This window comes from Pan troglodytes, chromosome 12 (genome assembly GCF_028858775.2).
Source record: "Pan troglodytes isolate AG18354 chromosome 12, NHGRI_mPanTro3-v2.0_pri, whole genome shotgun sequence".
In the NCBI taxonomy this organism is placed as follows: domain Eukaryota; kingdom Metazoa; phylum Chordata; class Mammalia; order Primates; family Hominidae; genus Pan; species Pan troglodytes.
Window position 1 is genome coordinate 90,174,304 of NC_072410.2, and position 20,567 is coordinate 90,194,870.

A 20,567-nucleotide genomic window follows, 5' to 3' on the forward strand; every position below is an offset into this window, starting at 1 on the left:
CCTTCCCAACTATCTCCTTCTCTTCCATCGTACAACCTTTCATCACTATCGATTGAGTTGTTAGCAATTCTTAGAATTATGCTAGATTAGGCCAGGCGCGGTGGCTCACACCTGTAATCCCAGCACTTTGGGAGGCCGAGGTGGGCAGACCACGAGGTCAGGAGATCGAGACCATCCTGGCTAACATGGTGAAACCCCGTCTCTACTGAAAATACAAAAAATTAGCTGGGCACGGTGGTGGGCACCTGTAGTCCCAGTTACTCAGGAGGTTGAGGCAGGAGAATGGCATGAACCCGGGAGGCAGAGCTGGCAGTGAGCCGAGATCGTGCCACTGTACTCCAGCCTGGGCAACAGAGCAAGATTCCGTCTAAAAAAAAAAAAAAAGAATTGTGCTAGATCTTACTGCAAGGTTTAAGTCCTATTCTTCCCTAAAAATGGGGTGGGGTAGGAAGAGCTAGGTAGCTAAGAAGAGAAGACACACAATCATTATTGAATGATTCAATATGCAGTTAGTTTGATTCTAAATTGTGTGCCATTGACCAAAAGTGGCAGAGGGGGAAACCCATAAAGACTGGATAATTGAACAAACCTTATCAGAAGGGTGGTGCCTTAAAAGATGGGTAGAATTTGGCTACAACCTCACACATCAAGTTTGTAAGGTTTACCAAGGAGGGGTCCATGTGTGTCTCATCCACTGGTATAGGCCCAGCACCTATCACAGCTCAAATAATATCCTCAGAGTGAGCAAATATTCTAAAAACCCTTTCGTGGTGATCACCAAGGAGATGAAAATCCAGCATCCTCGTGATCTAGCTCCTTCCCACCTGTAAACCTCATCAGCTGAGACACACACCCTTCACACTCTGCTCCAGGCATTCCAAACTACTGGAATTCCCAAATTCACAAAGATGTTCCAAGTCTCTGTGCCTCTCTTGCACATAGTACATGTCCTTTCCAACTTCTCTACCTAAAAAATTCTCACCGTTCTTTAAGATTCAGTGCAAGTATCAGCCACTTCGTGAAGGTTTCTCCGACCTCCTGGTTCAGAACAATCACATTCTCTCCCTCATTCCTTACTCTGCATTACCTGTTTGTCCTACCTGTATTTTAGTCCTTATCTCACTAAGTTCACTGATATCCACAGCACCTAACGCAGTGTCTGGAACACAGCAAGCACTCAAGAGTTTATTAAATTAAATATCAAATTCAGCAGGAGACAGAAGGCCAAAGATAAAACTGGGACTAATTAAAAATTTCCTCATTAAAAAAAAAGACATTATGAAATTGGCATTTAGAAAACTCAAGCCAGTACTCAATAGCAGTGTTGTTCAATGCAACTTTCCCTGATGTTGTTGAGCAGTCTACAGCTGCTTGTCCAGATGGTAGCCGTTAGCTACATGTGGCTTCTGAGCACCTGAAATGTGGCTAGTGAAACTGAGGAACTGAATTTGCAATTTCATCTATTTTACTTTATTTGAATTTAAGTAGCCATACATGGCTAGTGGCTACCATATTGAATAGTACAGCTCTAGTTAGCAGAAATACTGCATGAAAGTGACAGAATATAAGATTTTGTAATTAATTTTAAAAGTACTGGGTGACAGAGCAAGACTCTGTCTCTCAAAAAAAAAAAAGAACGTTGCAGCAATTATTAATCCTAACAATGAAATGAGCTCCTTCTCAAAGTAATCTCTGAAACTGTCCAACAAAAAAGGGGATAATTTTTTAGACGCAAACTTCCAAGAGTCCACCATTAGTATGAGTGAGAAGCTGGACTACAAAACGCCACATTATTTTATACCTGGAAAGAATTCAAACAATATTTTATAAGGAAGTGAACCTTGGTTTGGAAGTCAAGTGAACTGCTTGAGATCACACAGGGAATCAGAAACTAAAAGCTAGATTTTAAAATGCTATGTCAGGCTGGGCATGGTGGCTTATGCCTTTAATTCCGCACTTTGGGAGGCCGAGGTGAGAAGATCCCTTGATGCCAGGAGTTCAAGACCAGCCTAAGCAATATAATGAGACTTCTGAATTTTAAATTTCTCTACAGAAAAATTTAAAAATTAGCCAGGCGGGCCAGGCACAGTGGCTCACTCCTGTAATACCAGCACTTTGGGAGGCCAAGGCAAGCAGATCATGAGATCAGGACTTCAAGACCAGCTTGGCCAACATGGTGAAACCTCATCTCTACTAAAAATACAAAAAAAAAAATTGGCCAGACATGGTGGCGGGCACCCGTAGTCCCAGCTGCTTGAGAGGCTGAGGTAGGAGAATCACTTGAACGCAGGAGGCAGAGGTTGAGTTGAGCCGAGGTCACGCCATTGCACTCCAGCCTGGGTGACAGAGTGAAACCCTGTCTCAAAAAAAAAAAGGCCAGACGCAGTGGCTCATGACTGTAATCCAAGCACTTTGGAGGGCTGAGGAGGATGGATCATTTGAGGTCAGGAGTTGGAGACCAGCCTAGCCAACATGGTGAAACCCCATCTCTACTAAAAATATAAAAATTAGCCAGGCATGGTGGTGGGCACCTGTGATCTCAGCTACTTGGGAGGCTGAGGAAGGAGAATCTCATGAACCCGGGAGGCAGAGGTTGCAGTGAGCCGAGATCACGCCATTGCACTCCAGCCTGGGCAACAGAGCGAGACTCCATCTCAAAAAAAAAAAAAAAATTAGCCATGTATGGTGGCACGCGCCTATACACCCACCCATTCAGAAGGCTAAGGTAGGAGGATCACTTGAGCCCAGGATTTCAAAGTTGCAGTGAGTCTAGATCTCATCACTGCACTCCAGCACGGATGACATAGCAAGACCCTGCCTCAAAAAAATAATAACAACATGAAATGCTATACCCTGTTAATCATCTTAATTGTGATGATTTCACAGGTGTATGCATATACAAAATGTCACAAATTGTACACCTTAAATATGAGATCTTATTATAGGTTAATTAAACTTGAAAAAAAAGCTGTTTTTTAAAAGGCACACTATATCCACTACTATACCATCTTCGGCTCTACCTCATAGTTGTTAGGAATAAGCTAGTTAATATAATTAAAGACTTCAAAGACTGTGTGATGTGGTGTATACACTATAGAAATGTTAGCTGCATTATCATTAGTTACTAGAATTCTGCCTTACTTACCAGCTTGGAAAAAGCAAGGGAAAGTGTCAGCAGGACTTGGAGTCAGAAACTCCACATCATTGTGCTGGTTCTTGGGCAACTTCTGTAAGTCTCAATTCTTCGTAAAATGATTTAGCTAGACAAGATTATCTCTAAAGGGCCTTTCCAAACTAAAGATTTCAGATTAGGATAAAAGCTGTAGATATGGAAAAGACAGGTCAATATGGGACCCTTGGGGAAGAACTGGTAAGATTTAAGAACTGGCTAGAAACGCAGAATGGTGGAAAGCAATGAGTCAACAATGGAAGCAAAATTTTGAGCTTTGAAGATAGATAACTCAAGGTTTACATTCAAAAAGGAGTGTGTTGACCCAATAGGCATATATTATTATTTTAATAAATCAGGAGGTTCTCCCTGGAAATGAATATTTGTGACCTTCTGGATCAAAATGTCACCCACACTTAAAATGTATGCTAAAACCAAAATCTCTTCTCACGAGATTATCTAAATGCTATGCTAAAATGAAATCCCTAATGGACAATTATAATTACAGACAATGACATTTAGTACATTCAATAACATTTATTCCAAAGTATCCAATTTATGAAAAGAAATCAACGTACGCACGTATGCATCAGTCACCAAAAGACTGTTTTTTTTTTGTTTTTTTTTTTGAGATGGAGTCTCACTCTGTCATCCAGGCTGGAGTGCAGTGGTGTAATCTCGGCTCACTGCAACCTCTACCTCCCAGGTTCAAGAGATTCTCCTACCTCAACCTCCTGAGTAGCTGGGATTACAGGCACACACCACAATGTCCGGCTAATTTTTATGTTTTTAGTAGAGACGGGGTTTCACCATGTTGGCCAGGCTGGTCTTGAACTCTTGACCTCAGGTGATCCACTGCGTCAGCCTCCCAAAGTGCTGGGATCACAGGCCTGAGCCACCGTGGAGACTGTTTTTTTGAACACTCTTTCAACGTGGAAACAACCTAATCCCAGAGTCACAGAGCTGCCTGAAATGTCACAGCAGGACTTGATGACAAAGTATTTTAACCCAGTTTCTCTTAGCGACTTCATGAGGTCTTCTTCAAACAGCTAAAGTGCAATATTACATCTCATGCACTATATATAACATGTTTTCAGCACTGGATGCCATGATCAATTGTTGTATGCCCTGAATAGTCTTTAGAGAATCATGCTTTCATTTAGTGTGACATCCAAAAGAATGCTTTAGATTGTACTGAGGAATAGATTCTGACCTACTCCTATTATAGATGTAATCAGCCCAGCAAAGTTATGCTGACATTTTGATAGACTCCCTTCCACTGTATTATACTGGTGTAACACGTCTGGACAAAAACCTAAATATCATAGTTTTCATAAAATCCTTTGCCTATGTTTCATAGAACGAAAAAAAAAATCCTGCCAACTTTCTGATGATCCTTCAAGGGCAACATTTCAAATATAATACCCTTCTCTGGACACTGAATCGTATTTCAGTTATTAAGTGACTGTTTGGTCAACATTTGGATCAAATCCCAGAACAAAACATTTTAAAAATGAAATCATTCATGAAAAGTTATAATTCAGCACTATCTACGAATCTATTTAGACCTAGCCAAAATGGACCATTTTATGACTAGATAAACTGAAAAGTGCCGTTGATTAGCCTAGAACAGCAACATAAAAAATTCTTAGTTGCAAGGTAAAGCAAATGACATGCTGAAATATAATATAGAAAAGAACTGAGACCTCTTTGGGAATGAGTCACTTAGAGTCACATTTTCCAGCTATCTTAGTTTCTGGTTTGGAACTTAATTTTAACTCATAAAATAGAATCCTCTCCAAAATATACCATATGGTTCCTACCTTTTATTTTATTTTTATTTATTTATTTATATATTTTTTTGAGATGGAGTCTCGCCCTGTCGCCCAGGCCAGAGTGCAATGACGCGATCTCAGCTCACTGCAACCTCCGCCTCCTAGGTTCACACCATTCTCCTGCCTCAGCCTCCTGAGTAGCTGAGATTACAGGTGCCCACCACCATGCCCAGCTAATTTTTGTATTTTAGTACAGACAGGGTTTCACCATGTTGGCCAGACTGGTCTCGAACTCCTGACCTCGTGATCTACCTGCCTCGACCTCCCAAAGTGCTGGGATTACAGGCATGAGCCAACGCGCCTGGCCCGGCTCCTACCTTTTAAAAAGATACATAAGCATACAAGGATATTGGTATGAGAGGGTCAGGTTCCAGAACCAATCCCCCTTGGATACCAAGGGATGACTTACAATGTTTATGCTCACATCTAACAGGCCCCCTGCTAGACCCCCAGGCTTACGTTACCTAAAAATGTTGAAAGAATATAAACTAAGTCCTGGAACAAACAACATAAATGAATCAATTATTATACTGATTGAATAATACTTTCATTATTATCTCTATTTGAATTATGTATAGATGGTCATTTTATCTAAGATTAGCATATGTTTATGTATTTCTGTCCTAGAATAAAATAAAAACTGAGAAATTAGTTTCAACCACTCACCTGGCTTAGGAATATCTATGACTAAACAAGCTATAGTCCTCTCCACTGTATTCTGGCCTAGCTTGTTACTGTAAAAACTCTTGAAGGACGCCGGGCGCAGAGGCTCGAGCCTGTAATCCCAACACTCTGGGAGGCCAAGGCGGGCTGATACCTGAGGTCGGGAGTTCGAGACAAGCCTGACCAACATGGAGAAACCCCATGTCTACTAAAAATACAAAATTAGCCAGGCGTGGTGGCACATGCCTGTAATCCCAGCTACTCAGGAGGCTGAGGCAGGAGAATTGTTTGAACCCGGGAGGTGGAGGTTGCAGTGAGCCGAGATTGCGCCATTGCACTCCAGCCTGGATGACAGAGTGAAACTCTGTCCCAAAAATAACTCTTGAAGGAAACAGACCCCCAAAAGGTACAAGAGCCCCTTATATTATACATGCACACACATGAGAGTTATGTTATACCTTCATGAATGTACTACCTCCATCAAGTACAGATCACTTTTCTCCACATAGAATGATGCTAACTACCACTCCTCATGTCCCTTGGACACACACATACATATTCATTCCATACTCTTGGATCTGAAAGGAGTCTGGGCTTTGGAACCAGACACAGCTAAAATCAAATCCCGTCTCTGTAACTCAAAAACTCATGGTCAAGTCCAAGTTCACTTACGTTCACATATTCCTTCACCACAAGAGAATCTGTTTTTGTTTTTGTTTTGTGTGGCAACTTTTGCCAAAAAAAAATCCCCAAAACCAGGAAGACTGGAAACCAAGTATTAAGGCACCTAAGATTCTCCTCTTTTCCAAAGTCTTTCCCTAGGATACAGGAGGAATATCTGCAACAAAGGCAGCAGGAGGCACTTACATGGATGTTTGGCTTATAATTATTTGGCAAATTTTTCATTTAGGTTTTAGGTATTTTTCTGCATGTATATTATATGTTACAAAAAATACTAATAAAATGAAATGCAAAATAGCCTCCCTACCCATTGTTAACTTCAGTGAAACTTATTTTCTATCAACTGTTTTCTTATGCTTTTCTTGATGTACTCAATAGGATATAGGATAATTTCTTATTCTTTGTGTAATTTAACATAATTTACTCCAGCTCAAGTTAGTTGAGGACTTTTTTTAAAAAAAGAACTAAGGAGAGTACATCTGTTTCCAATGAGGCTTCTTAAAGAACAGAGAAAATATTAAAATATCTTTAAACAATTTGAGATAAAATCATGGTGACCTACATAGAGCAAATCACCCTAAGTAGGTTAAGTAAGTGAAAGTAGTTATCTTTTTTAAACTAAAAAAGACTAAAAGGAACTCTATAATCTGACAACATAACAACTTGTGATATTCTACACCAAAAAAAAAAAAAAAAAAAGAAACAACTCAAAACGAAAAGGCACTACTACCGGACAAAAAATAAACTAAAAAGGAGTATCTCAGCCAAGTAATTAGAACTGAGCTACATGCCCATATCAAACAAAAATCTGCTACATACCTTGATCAATACAGTTTTCGGCAAGAGTAAAAAGCAGAGGTGAGCGTTCCTCAAGCAAATGCTGATGAATATTCACACATCTCAAAGTCCACCATGGCAAGCTCTAGGAAAAAACACCACGTAAGCTGAAATAAACGGATACTTTAGAAAACTCTTTTTACATTAACTGAGATTTTTAGAATTTTTTTACATTCATAAAATTAAATTTATTCCTCAATAAGATTACCCATCCACTACTCTCTTCAGTAATAATACCAAAACCCACATCTGTGTCTTCCATAAGAATAACACCTCACCTCCATCCTCTCAAACCTGTATTTTTTTTTCAGCCACTTGGACTTCCTTATGCCATTTTGAACTTACCAACTCCTCCTTTAAAATATATGTTATGGCCGGGTGCGATGGCTCACACCTGTAATCCCAACACTTTGGGAGGCTGAGGCGGGCAGATCACAAGGTCAGGAGTTCAAGACCAGCCTGGCCAACATGGTGAAACCCTGTCTCTATTAAAAATACAAAAATTAGCTGGGCGTGGTGGCAGGCGCCTGTAGTCCCAGCTACTCGGGAGACTTGAGGCAGGAGAATTGCTTAAACCTGGGAGGCAGAGGTTGCAGTGAGCCGAGGATACACCATTGCACTCTAGCCTGGGCAACACAGCGAGACCCTGTCTCAAAAAAAAAAAAAAAAAAAATGTTGTATTCATCCTGCTCTGTGGCACTCTATCACCACTTTAATCCGAGTACCAACTCCTTCAGAGGCCCCACAAGAACCCCCTGTGGGGGTGATTTTTCCATCACCTGAACTTCCAGCACATTATCTGTAATTCCCTTGCAAACACATTCCATTGTATTTTATGTATGTCATCTCAGGTTCCAATGTTGTTCACCGTCTACTACCCAACAAGGTAAGAAATCATGTCTTATTCATCTCTATATCCTCCTCAAAGCAATGTATTTTACATAATCTACACAGTAAGAAATACCTTGGATTCAGATGTTCCCCAATCTGAGAAGATTGCTTCCACACCTGTATGAAACCTCTTCCTTACAGTCTTCTCCTGCTAGTGTGGCACATACTGATCTTTCACTTCTTTGAACTTCTACACTGTTCCTAGAAGTTGGCATCATATTGGACAGCACCTGTTTTTCAAGTTTATAACTCTACTTGAGCCATACATTTCTGAGGGCAGAAACTGCTTTTTTTTATTTATTTATTTATTTTTTTTTGAGGCAAGGTCTGACTCTGTCGCCCAGGCTGGAGTGCAGTGGCATGATCACAGCTCACTGCAGCCTGGACCTCCTCAGGCTCAGGTGATCCTCCCACTTCAGCTTCCTGAGTTGCTAGGACTACTGGCCATGTCACCATGCCCAGCTAATTTTTGTATTTTTTGGTAGAGATGGGGTTTTGCCATGTTGCCCAGGTTGGTCTCCAACTCCTGGGCTCAAGTGATCCACCCACCTTGGCCTCCCAAAGTGCTGGGATTACAGATGTGAGGCACTGCACCAAGTAGGAAACTGGATTTTAGACACTGTCTTGACTAATGCACAAGCTGAGCATATAGTAGCTTTTTCTTTTATTCGCTGATGCTTTTTCTTACTTGATCAACATATATTTACTTAAAAAAAAATAAAAACAAGAAACAACAAGCCAATATAAAAGTATGGCCAGGTATGGTACCTCACACCTATAATCCCAGCTACTCAGGAGGCTGAAATGAGAAGATCACTCGAGGCTAGGAGTTTGAGACCAGGTGGGCAACACTGTAAGACTAAGTCTCTTTAAAAAAAAAAAAAAAAAAAAAAAAAAGGGGGTGCCGGGTGCAGTGGTTCACACCTGTAGTCCTAGCACTATGGGAGGCCAAGGTGGGGCAGATCACCTGAGGTCAGGAGTTCAAGAGCAGCCTGGCTAACATGATGAAACCTGGTTCCTACTAAAAATACAAAAAATTAGCCAGGTGTGGTGGCACGCGCCTGTAATCCCAGCTACTCGGGAGGTTGAAGCAGGAGAATCACTTGAACCCGGGAGGTGGAGGTTGCAGTGAGCCAAGATTGCACCACTGCACTCCAGCTTGGGCAACAAGAGTGAAACTCCGTCTCAAAAAAAAAAAGTATATACGGTGAAGAGTGAAAATCTCTCTTCCACAGTCCCAATATCATCCTCCTCCAGCGGAAAAAATCAGTGACAAAGGTTTACATTCCTCCAGAGCTTCCTCTATGTATGTGCATGTGTGTATATGTACATGTGTACAAGTTATGATAAGTAATTTTGATTAGCTCATTATAAATTATTTGTAACTATATTACTTTACATTATATTACATGAAAGTCTAACAATTAGTTTTCCTTTTAGTTACCTGCAAATATGAGATGACAATTACCAAAAAGCTTTCTTTTGAGATGGGGTCTCAGTACACTGTCCAGGGTGGAGTGCAGTGGCTATTTACGGGAGTCATCATAGCACACTGCAGCTTTGAACTCCTGGACTCAAGCCATCCTCCTGCCTCAGATTTCCAAGTACCTGGGACGACAGGTATATGCCACAGCACCTGGCTCCAAAGAACTTTTTTGCTTGAACTTAATTTCTTCATTTGACTAAGACGTTCCCTTCTAAACTGCTACACACCATAGCCTGGTTCACTTCTAAAGTGTTATACACCACAACTACTACAACCGTGATGCAACCACAAATGAATTTTGACTCCATGACAAAATCCTTTCAAATTAATACTGTTTCCTCAGTCCATGTAAGGAAATATAAAATTATCTAATAGCAAAGAAATTTCAGACAGTTTTTAACTGAATTCCCTGAGGTGTTGCCTCATTTTCATTCTTTTCCTATCACTATAGCATGAAGTCAGTTTACATCTCAATTATCTGTCCCTTATCTGCTGTCAGCAATAAGTGAGTCAGGTCTGGCAGCTTATTCTTTTACTTTTCTAGACATGGGAATTTAGATACATCCAGTCAAAAAGATTTCACTTTTAAGAAAACACATAATACAAGGCCAGGCACAGTGGCTCACACTTGCAATCCCAGCACTTTGGGTAGCAGGAAGCTCACTTGAGGCCATAAATTCAAGACCAGCCTGGGCAACACAGAGAGACCCCATTTCTACAAAAAATTTTTTTTAGGTAGCTGAGTGTGGTAGTGCATATCTGTAAACCTAGCTACTCAGGAGTTTAAGGTTATAGTCAGCTGTGATCACACCACTGTACTCCAGGTTGGGCAACAGAGAAGAGACTCTGACCCAAAAAAAAAAAAAACAAAAAACAAACAAACAAAAAAACATATAATATGCTGAACTCTCAAAAATCAGATCTATAAATTAACTCTCAAACCAAAAATCTTTATATGGGGGAGGGAAGAATAAAACAAATATAGAGGCCGGGCGCGGTGGCTCATGCCTGTAATCTCAGCACTTTGGGAGGCTGAGGCAGGCGGATCACAAGGTCAGGAGATCAAGACCTTCCTGGCCAACACAATGAAACCCCATCTCTACTAATAATACAAAAAATTAGCTGGGCGTGCTGGTGGGAGCCTGTAGTCCCAGCTACTTGGGAGGCTGAGGCAGGAGAATGGCATGAACCCGGAAGGTGGAGCTTGCAGTGAGCAGAGATCGCGCCACTGCACTCCAGCCTGGGAGACAGAGCGAGAGTCAGTCTCCAAAAAAAAAAAAAAAAAAAAAAAAAAACAAATATAGAAAGCATAGCCTATTTTTCTACTAGTCAGTATAACAGACGTTTTCAGTTTGTCAAGAATTGCTTAATATAAAAATAGAGGGCTGGCACAGTAGCTCATGCCTGTAATCTCAGCACTTTGGGAAGCCAAGGTAGGAAGATCACTTGAAGCCACGAGTTTCAGACAAGCCTGGGCAATGCAGTGAGATCCCATCTCTACAAAAATAAAACTTAAAAAATTGAGCCAGGCATGGTGGCTCACACCTGTAATCCCAGCACTCTGGGAGGCCAAGGCAGGTGGATCACGAGGTCAGGAGATCGAGACCATCTGGGCTAACATGGTGAAACCCCGTCTCTACTAAAAATACAAAAAATTAGCTGGACATGGTGGTGGGCGCCTGTAGTCCCAGCTACTCGGGAGGCTGAGGCAGGAGAATCGCGTGAACCCAGGAGGCAGAGGTTGCAGTGAGCCAAGATTGCGCCACTGCACTCCAGCCTGGGCGACAGAGCGAGACTCCATCTCAAAAAAAAAAAAGTAAAATTGAAAATTGAGGCCGGTCACTGTGGCTCACACCTGTAATCCCAGCACTTTGGGAGGCTGAGGCAAGCCGATCATTGAGGTCAGGAGTTCGAGACCAGCCTGACCAACATGGTGAAAATCCATCTCTTCTAAAAATACAAAAAAAATTGGCCGGGCATGGTGGTGCATACCTGTAGTCCCAGCTACTTGGGAGGCTGAGGCAGGAGAATCACTTGAACCCGGGAGGCGGAGGTGGCACTGAGCTGAGATCACGCCACTGCACTCCAGCCTGGGCAACAGAGTAAAACTCTGTCTCAAAAAAATAAAAAAAGAAAGAAAAAATTGGGGGGAGGCGGGAGGGATAGCATTAGGAGATATACCTAATGCTAAATGACGAGTTAATGGGTACAGCACACCAACATGGCACTTGTATACATATATAACAAACCTGCACATTGTGCACATGTACCCTAAAACTTAAAGCACACTAATAATAAAATTTTAAAAAAAGAAACAAAGAAAGAAAAAATTGAGGCATTAATAAAAAAGTGAACTTGAACTCTTGCTTTAGATAATTTCTAGATTTTATCTCCTGATTATAACACTTATTACAGAATGGTCTGACTGAGAAGTCACAATAGTTTAGAACCTCCCAGACAGCAGGGAGCAGTAGTATACTCACAAGACACCAAATAAATATTTGCCAGTCTATCCCATTTTACAAATGGAAACTGATATTCAGAGAAATTAACTAGCATAAGGTCACATAGCTGTTGATTTCAAAACCAAGACTCATTTTACTCAACCACTTACATAGTACCAATTCTAGTCTATATACTTCACAGATTAGGGGTTGTGGGAAAATCTGCTTCTTCTATAATTTCACAAAAATAATATCATCATAAATAACTTGATACATTTCTTGGAGTCAGGTTACTCAAAAATTAATTTAAAAGGTTAAAATTAACTTGGATAAGTATGTAATGTTTCTTTATTATTTTATCTTAATTCATCAAATCAGCCATTTTTAATAACACCATTAAGAGAAAGATATAAGCCAGGTGCCTATAGTCCTAGCTGCTCAGGAGGCTGGAGCAGGAGGATCACTTGAGCCCACAAGTTGAAGGCCATCCTGGACAACACAGCAAGACAACATCTCCAAAAAAAAAAAAAAAAAAAAAAAAAAAGCAGAAAGGAAGGAAAGAAGGAAAGGAGGGAGGGAGGGAGGGAGGGAGGGAAAAAAGAATGATATAGTAAAGACCCACAGGAAAAATCTATAATAGAAAGAATAATGCTTCAATTGAATGGCAAGAGAAGCCAGGCAGGATGGTGTGCTCCTGAAGTTCCAGCTACTCAGGAGGCTGAGGTGGGAGGATCACTTGGGGCCAGGAGTTCAAGATCAGCCTGGGCAACACAGTGAGAACCTGTCTCCCATCTCAAAAAAAAAGAAAAAGAAAAAGGCAAAATTTCAGCACAAAATGATGTATACATAGTAATACACTACAGGAAAACAGGTTTTTAAGCAGAAGTCAAAAGTTGTTTACAGCTGCCAAGAAATTAAGGTAACTTGCCTCTGCAACCCTACAAGAATGACATCTACAACTAGTATTCCACATATTTATTAATTCTCCTAAGTTGTTGACAGTATATATATTATTTTTCAAATGATGCTTAACATACTTTTTTTTTTTGGAGACAGAGTCTCACTCTGTCGCCTGGGCTGGAGTGCGGTGCGCGATCTTGGCTCACTGCAACCTCCACCTTCCATGTTCAAGCAATATTCCTGCCTCAGCCTCTTGAGTAGCTAGGATTACAGGCATGCACCACCATGCCTGGCTAATTTTTTTTTTTTTTTTTTGAGACAGAGTCTCGCTGTGTTGCTCAGGCTGGTGTGCAGTGGAACGATCTCGATTCACTGCAAACTCCGCCTCCTGGGTTCAAGCAATTCTCCTGCCTCAGCCTTCCAAGTAGCTGAGATTACAGGCACCCGCCATTACACCCGGCTAATTTTTGTATTTTTAATAGAAACGGGGTTTCACTGTGTTGGCCAGTTTGGTCTCAAACTCCTGACCTCAGGTGATCCACCTACCTCGACCTCCCAAAGTGCTAGGATTACAGGCGTGAACCACCATGCCCAGAGATGCCTGGCTAATTTTTGTATTTTTACTAGAGACAGGGTGTCGCCATGTTGGCCAGACTGGTGTCGAACTCCTGACCTCAGGTGATCCGCCAGCCTCGGCCTCCCAAAGTGCTGGTATTACAGGCGAGAGCCACTGCGCCTGGACAATGCTTAACATTCTTGATGAAGAAAACTTTTGAGCAACTTAAAAACCATCTCACTCATTCATTAGTGACCATAAGTTCTCACTAGAAAGAAAATAATGCCATTTGGCAGCCTCATGGCTTGGTGATACTTTACCTAGAGTAAAGTACCTGGGCACAGTGGCTCACGCCTGTAATCCCAGCACTTTGGAAGGCCAAGGTGGGTGGATCACTTGAGGTCAGGAGTTCGAGACCAGTTGGCCAACATAGTAAAATCCCATTTCTACTAAAAGCACAAAAAAATTAGCAAGGCATGGTGGCACGTGCCTGTAATCCAAGCTACTAGGGAGGCTGAGGCAGGAGAATCACTTGAACCCAGGAGGCAGAGGTTGTAGTGAGCCGAGATCACACCACTGCACTTCAGCCTGGGCAACAGAGTGAGACTCTGTCTCAAAAAATAAATAAGTAAATAAATAAAACAATAGAGCAAAGTAATCGTCACTCTTTAAGACCATTTAACTCAGATCAACTTACTTAGGGGAAAAATTTTTTACTCAAGCTACTGTCACTAAGAGCTCAAAAGACGAAGCCTCATATATGCTAAGACATGTTGAAATCCGTGTATTAAAAAACCTTCAATTAGCCAGGCACGGTGGTGCACACCTGTAGTCCCAGCTACTTGGGAGGCTGACGTGGGAAAATCACTTGAACCTGGGAGGCGTAGATTGCAGTGAGCCAAGATCACACCACTGTACTCCAGCCTGGGCAACAGAGCAAGACGCTGTCTCAAAAACAAAAACCTTTCTAGGCTGGGAATGGTGACTTATGCCTATAATCTCGGCACTTAGGGGAGATGGAGGCAGGTGAATCACTTGAGCCCACAAGTTCAAGACCAGCCTGAGCAACAAGGTGAAACCCTGTCTCTACAAAAAATACAAAAATTAGCCGGGTGTGGTGGCGCATGCCTGTAGTCCAAGTTACTTGGGAGGCTGAGGTGGGAGGATGGCTTCAGCCCAGGAGGTGGAGGTTGCAGTGAGCTGAGATCATGCCACTGCACTCCAGCCTGGGCAACGGGGCCAGACCCTGTCTTAAAAAAAAAACAAAACAAACAAACAAAAAAAAAACAACCTCTAGTACAATGGATTCCAAATCCTCTGGCTCTCATGAGAGTTGCAAATAGAGGCACCACTTCCCTTCTAACCTCTTCTTTTAAAACAAATTTAGGCCAGGTGCAGTGGCTCATGCCTGTGATCCCAGCACTTTGGGAGGCCAAGGCAGGCAGGTTACCTGAGGCTAGGGGTTTGAAACCAACACGGCCAACATGGCGAAACCATGTCTCTACTAAAAATACAAAAAATTAGCCAAACGTGGTGGTGGGCGCCTGTAATCCCAGCTACTCAGGAGGCTGAGGCATGAGAATCACTTGAACCTGTGAGGTGGAGGTTGCAATGAGCCGAGATCACACTACTATACTCCAGTCTGTGTGACAGAGTGAGACTCCATCTCAAAAAAAACAAAAAAAATTTAGTGTATAAACTTAAATGCTTAGGAAAGTAAGCCCTTACACAGAACAGACCAAGTCTATATTGACCTATAGAAATATTGTGATGCTTGGGCCGGGCACAGTGGCTCACACCTGTAATCCCAGCACTTTGGGAGGCTGAGGTAGGCAGATCACCTAAGGTCAGGAGTTCGAGACCAGCCTGACCAATGTGGAGAAATCCCATCTCTACTAAAAATACAAAAGATGAGCCACGCATTGTGGCAGCCGCCTGTAGTCCCAGCTACTTGGGAGGCTGAGGCAGGAGAATGGTGTGAACCCAGGAGGTAGAGCTTGCAGTGAGTCAAGATCACGCCACTGCACTCCAGCCTGGGCTTACAGAGCGAGACTCTGTCTCAAAAAAATAAATAAATAAAAATACAAAATTAGCCAGACATGGTGACGCATGCCTGTAATCCCAGCTACTTGGGAGGCTGAGGCAGAAGAATTGCTTGAACCCAGGAGGTGGAGGTTGTGGTGAGCCAAGATCGCGCCATTGCACTCCAGCCTGGGCAACAAGAGTGAAACTCCATCTCGAAAAAAAAAAGAACGAACTATTGCATTTCTTAAAAATTTTCAGCCAAAACTGGGAGATTTCATATAAAATTTAGATATACCATTTCTGACACTATGGGGTCTGCAGCACACCAGGTTGCAACAATCAGATGGAGCAGGGGTCAGCCAGGCACAGCCTGTGCGCAAATCCAGCCCACTACTGGTTTCCGTATAGTCCAAGAACTGAAAATCGTTTTTACATTTTTATATCACTGGGAAAAATCAAGAATAATATGTTGTGAATGTGAGAAGTATAGAAAATGTAAGTTTCAGTGTCCACAAATAAAGCTTTATTGGAAGACAGTCATGTCCATTTAATGAAACATTGTCTACAGCTGCTCTAACACTACAATGCAGCAGAGTTGAATAGCAGCAACACAGACTGCACACTGCGTGGCTGACAACCTCCACTAAACCTCCAAAGACTGTCTTTTCTTTCTGCATATTAGCATTCTGTGTGTATATTTGTCCTCACTAGTTTATATGAAGAAACCATATAATAGATATTTAACAAATGCTTTACTAAATCCAACCCAAATAATGACATAACATAGAATGTGAGCCAGAAAACAGAAATTAAGACCCATTAAATTTTGGTCACTGCTCATTATCCTACATGAAATTCATAAAAGACTGTGAGGTATATCTTTTTTTGTTTTGTTTTTGTTGTTGTTGTTGTTTTGTTTTTTTTTTTTTTTTGAGACACAGTCTTGTTCTCTTGCCCAGGCTGGAGTGCAATGGCACAATCACGGCTCACTGCAACCTCCACCTCCCAGGTTCAAGCAATTCTCCTGCCTCAGCCTCCCAAGTAGCTGGGATTACAGGTGCACGCCACCGCGCCCAGCTAATTTTGTATTTTTAGTAGAGATGGGGTTTCACCATGTTAGCCAGGCTGGTCTCGAACTCCTGACCTCAGGTGACCCGTCCACCTCAGCCTCTCAAAGTGCTGGGATTACAGGCGTGAGCCACCATGCCCAGCCCAAGGTATATTTTTAAATCGATATTTAAGATTTCTGCAAATGAACATTTATATCTATACAGTACACACATAAATCCTATTAAGGAGGTGCAACATAATCTCATTCTAAACTAGATCAATCTCATGAGGGAAGAAAAGTTTTTGCTTATTTTCATCAGATTTTTAAATTACATACCTAGAAGACTTAGAAAACAAAATAGACCAAGACATTGTCAGCGACACATCTACAGTCTGGTGTTAATAAGCACAAAAGTCATACCACGGTATGAATCTCATGGATCCTTTCCTTACCTGAATAGCTGTCAGTTTATGTCTTACATTCACTAGGATAATGCGTGCTAATAACAGTAGTATAGGCTTCGAGGTCAGGCTGTAGATTGATTCACCATCTAGAGTGAGCAGGCTCAGAACAAATGCATCCAGTCCTTTACCCTGAAAAAAGGATTATAAACTAAGATGATATAATTTAACAAAATATTAATCTTTATATGTCTTGTAATAATACAAAGATTTTCCAGTCAACTCAGCTTTGAAACGAAAGCATTAATATATTACACAGCAATTGGCACTGGACAGAATTATAACACTGCAAATGCCCTTAGACATCTATAAATCCAGCCTGCCCTGATGGATGGCCACCCATCTGATCAAACTTGATTTTTTGGGTTTTTGGTGTTTTGTTTTTGTTTTTGTTTTTGTTTTGAGATGGGAGTCTCACTCTGTTGCCCAGGCTGGAGTGCAGTGGCGTGATCTTGGCTCACTGCAACCTCCATCTCCCGGGCTCAAGTGATCCTCCTGCCTGGGCGAATAGCTGGGACTCCAGGCACGCACCACCACATCCAGCTAAGTTTTTGTATTTTAAGTAGAGATGGGGTTTCACCATGTTGGCCAGGTTGGTCTCGAATTCCTGACCTTAAGTGATCCCCTGCCTTGGTCTCCCAAAGTGCTGGGATTATAGGCGAAAGCTTCTGCGCCTGGCATGTTCAAACTTTAGAGAAACAAGGAACTCAAAAAAAATGCTAGCATTGAAGAGATATCATCACTTCATAAATTTACTTACAACAAAATATTATCTCAATGAAAAGCATCCCTATATTAAAGTATTTATAGTAAATAGTGTATTTGATATTTATATTAAACACCTACATTTCACTTAAGCTTCAATACCTGGAAAATGTCATTATGAAGTAAGTCTCTACTCCATAATTTCTATCAAGCCAAACAATCAACAAGGTCTCATGCATCAAATGCAGAATGGGCATATGACCACACACCAGAGTGAGCAGAAGGCTGCAAAAAAAAAGGACGCCTTTGAAAAATGCACTCTCCTGTTGTACAGAGATTTTTTTACAATGGACAAGGTTGTTAAAATTTGGATGGCAGAATTTTAACAGCTCCATAAAATAGCGAGCAAGAATCTTCACCCATCAGGAACATGGGTTCCAATGTCACATGCACAGGACAGTGTCCTTTCTCTGCTTCTCATTAGTTTGTGAGCACATGTAAATTTTTCCCACAATTGTTTTCCTGATGAAGCCTCGGTTTCATCAATTATGAAATGAAATAAGTGGGCCGGGCACGGTGGCTCACATCTGTAATCCCAGCACTTTGGGACGCCAAGGCGGGCGGATCACGAGGTCAGGAGATCAAGACCATCCTGGCTAACACGGTGAAACCCTGTCTCTATTAAAACTACAAAAAATTAGCCGGGCGTGGTGGTGGGTGCCTGTAGTCCCAGCTACTTGGGAGGCTGAGGCAGGAGAATGTTGTGAACCTGGGAGGTGGAGCTTGCAGTGAGCCCAGATTGTGCCACTGCACTCCAGGCTGGGTGACAGAGCAAGACTCCATATCAAAAAAAAAATGAAATAACTGAACCTATACCTCAGAGGGTTCTTGTAAGGATTAAACTGAACAATCCAAGTAATGCCACTCCCTGGCTCAATACTGAGTATTTTGAATACTAAATATTTGAATACTGAATATTTTGAATATTGTTTAAAGTATTCAATAGAAGAAAGAAGGAGGGCCGGGCACAGTGGCTCATGCCTGTAATCCCAGCACTCTGGAAGGCCACGCGGGTGGATCACCTGAGGTCAGGAGTTCGAGAACAGCCTGGCCAACATGGTGAAACCCCATCTCTACTAAAAATACAAAAATTAGCCGGGCATGGTGGCACATGCCTGTAATCCCAGCTACTCAAGAGGCTGAAGCAGGAGAATCGCTTGAACCTGGGAGGCGGAGGTTACAGTGAGCCGTGATCATGCTACTGCACTCCAGCCTGGGCAACAGAGCGAGACTGCCTTAGAAAAAAATAAAAAACAATAAATAAAAGAGAAAGAAGGAAATAACTGTGAGTTCATCCTCTGTCCTATTTTCATCATCATTCAAGAGTGTAATAGAGGAATAAAGATTTAATATGAATTACCTCCACAACCACAAAGCCTACTGTTATCTCTGCTAAGCATACAAGGAATTATTAAAAAAAAAAAAAAACTTCAATAATTAATGAAATATTATCAAGTTATTACAACTGCCTCAATTTTAGAGGTGAGGAAACAGATCCATAAAAATTAAGTGAAGCCCATGTTTCCAATTCCCAAATCAATTCCCAAACCAGCCCACGCTGGTAGAAAGAACATTGGTTTGGGAACTGGAAGCAGATCTCTCTACCTCTTCCTGCCCCTCAGGAAGGCCTAGGGCTATGCTAAGCATTTGGAGAGCCTCAAGGACATGGCCAGGATGACTTTTAGCCTTCTGACTGGCACTACACCATGGTGGCGTGCGTAACTGAAATACAGACACAAAAAGAGAAGACCTTCATCATGAGTTCAGTCTTGGACATGATGAGGAAATGAGGTATTCTGTGAGAACCCCAACTGGAGGTACTGAATGTACAGTGAATATACTGACTTGAGAACTCAGAAGAACCTGCCTAAAGTGCCCAAACTAGACCTGCAGCCTCATCGGATCATGTTGTAAATTCAAGTAGATATAACAAGCTTATTTCCTAAAGCCCAAGCCAAACTGGTAAAGCACAAGAAGATAATAAGGAATGTCTTTAAGAAAGAGAATCCTGGCCAGGCCCGGTGGCTCACACCTGGAATCTCAGCACTTTGGGAGGCTGAGGCAGGCAGATCATAAGGTCAAGAGCTTGAGAGCAGCCTGGCCAATATGGTGAAACCCCATCTCTATTAAAAAATACAAAAATTAGCCAGGCACGGTGGCGGGCGCCTGTAGTCCCAGCTACTCAGGAGGCTGAGGCAGGAGAATCACTTGAACCTGGGAGGCGGAGGTTGCAGTGAGCTGAGATTGCGCCACTGCACTCTAGCCTGGGCAACAGAGTGAGACTCCGTCTGGAAAAAAAAAAGAAAGAAAAAGAAAAAGAATCCTTCTCCTAATCACTCTGAGACAAGAAATATGTCTGCCTGTTCTACCACAAATTTCAGGTCATTATCTTCTACATGAATCCCTAAATATAAAGAACAAACAAGTAATTTAACAGAGCAACAAATAAAAATTATACAGGGAGACAGCACATGGTATAATATCTGGAGAGCATTACCTGTGACACTCAAGCTAGGTTGTGAGTACAAAGGAGATTTATTATTTAAATTGTGTACATTTCATATGCTCTTTTAAGTGTTGGCAGTAGTTCCAATAAAAAAGTTAAAATCAAAGACTTAGTCAAAGTTTCCTACAACTCCAAATGACCTCCATCAAGTGATTTTTCACTGCTAAAAGAGGCAAGTTCAAAGCATCCTTTTCCCACAAACACTATGCTGTCCTCTCCTCTAAATTCCTGCTCATATGACTGCACCTAGAATGGATATTTTCCTCTTCTCTATCCATTTTCTAACCATCCTTCAGG

General features: G+C 41.8%; 1 protein-coding gene across 1 annotated transcript in view; it reads right to left on the bottom strand.

Annotated features, from left to right (window-relative positions):
• The window catches only part of TTC27 (tetratricopeptide repeat domain 27), a 195,184-nt gene that overhangs the window by 165,774 nt on the left and 8,843 nt on the right, over positions 1-20,567 (bottom strand). The window contains exons 4-5 of the mRNA XM_016948331.4: positions 16,991-17,131; positions 7,168-7,270 (exon numbers count right to left, since the gene is read on the bottom strand). Of these exons, the coding sequence (XP_016803820.1) occupies positions 7,168-7,270; positions 16,991-17,131 (244 nt within the window). The remainder of the gene's footprint in view (positions 1-7,167; positions 7,271-16,990; positions 17,132-20,567) is intronic.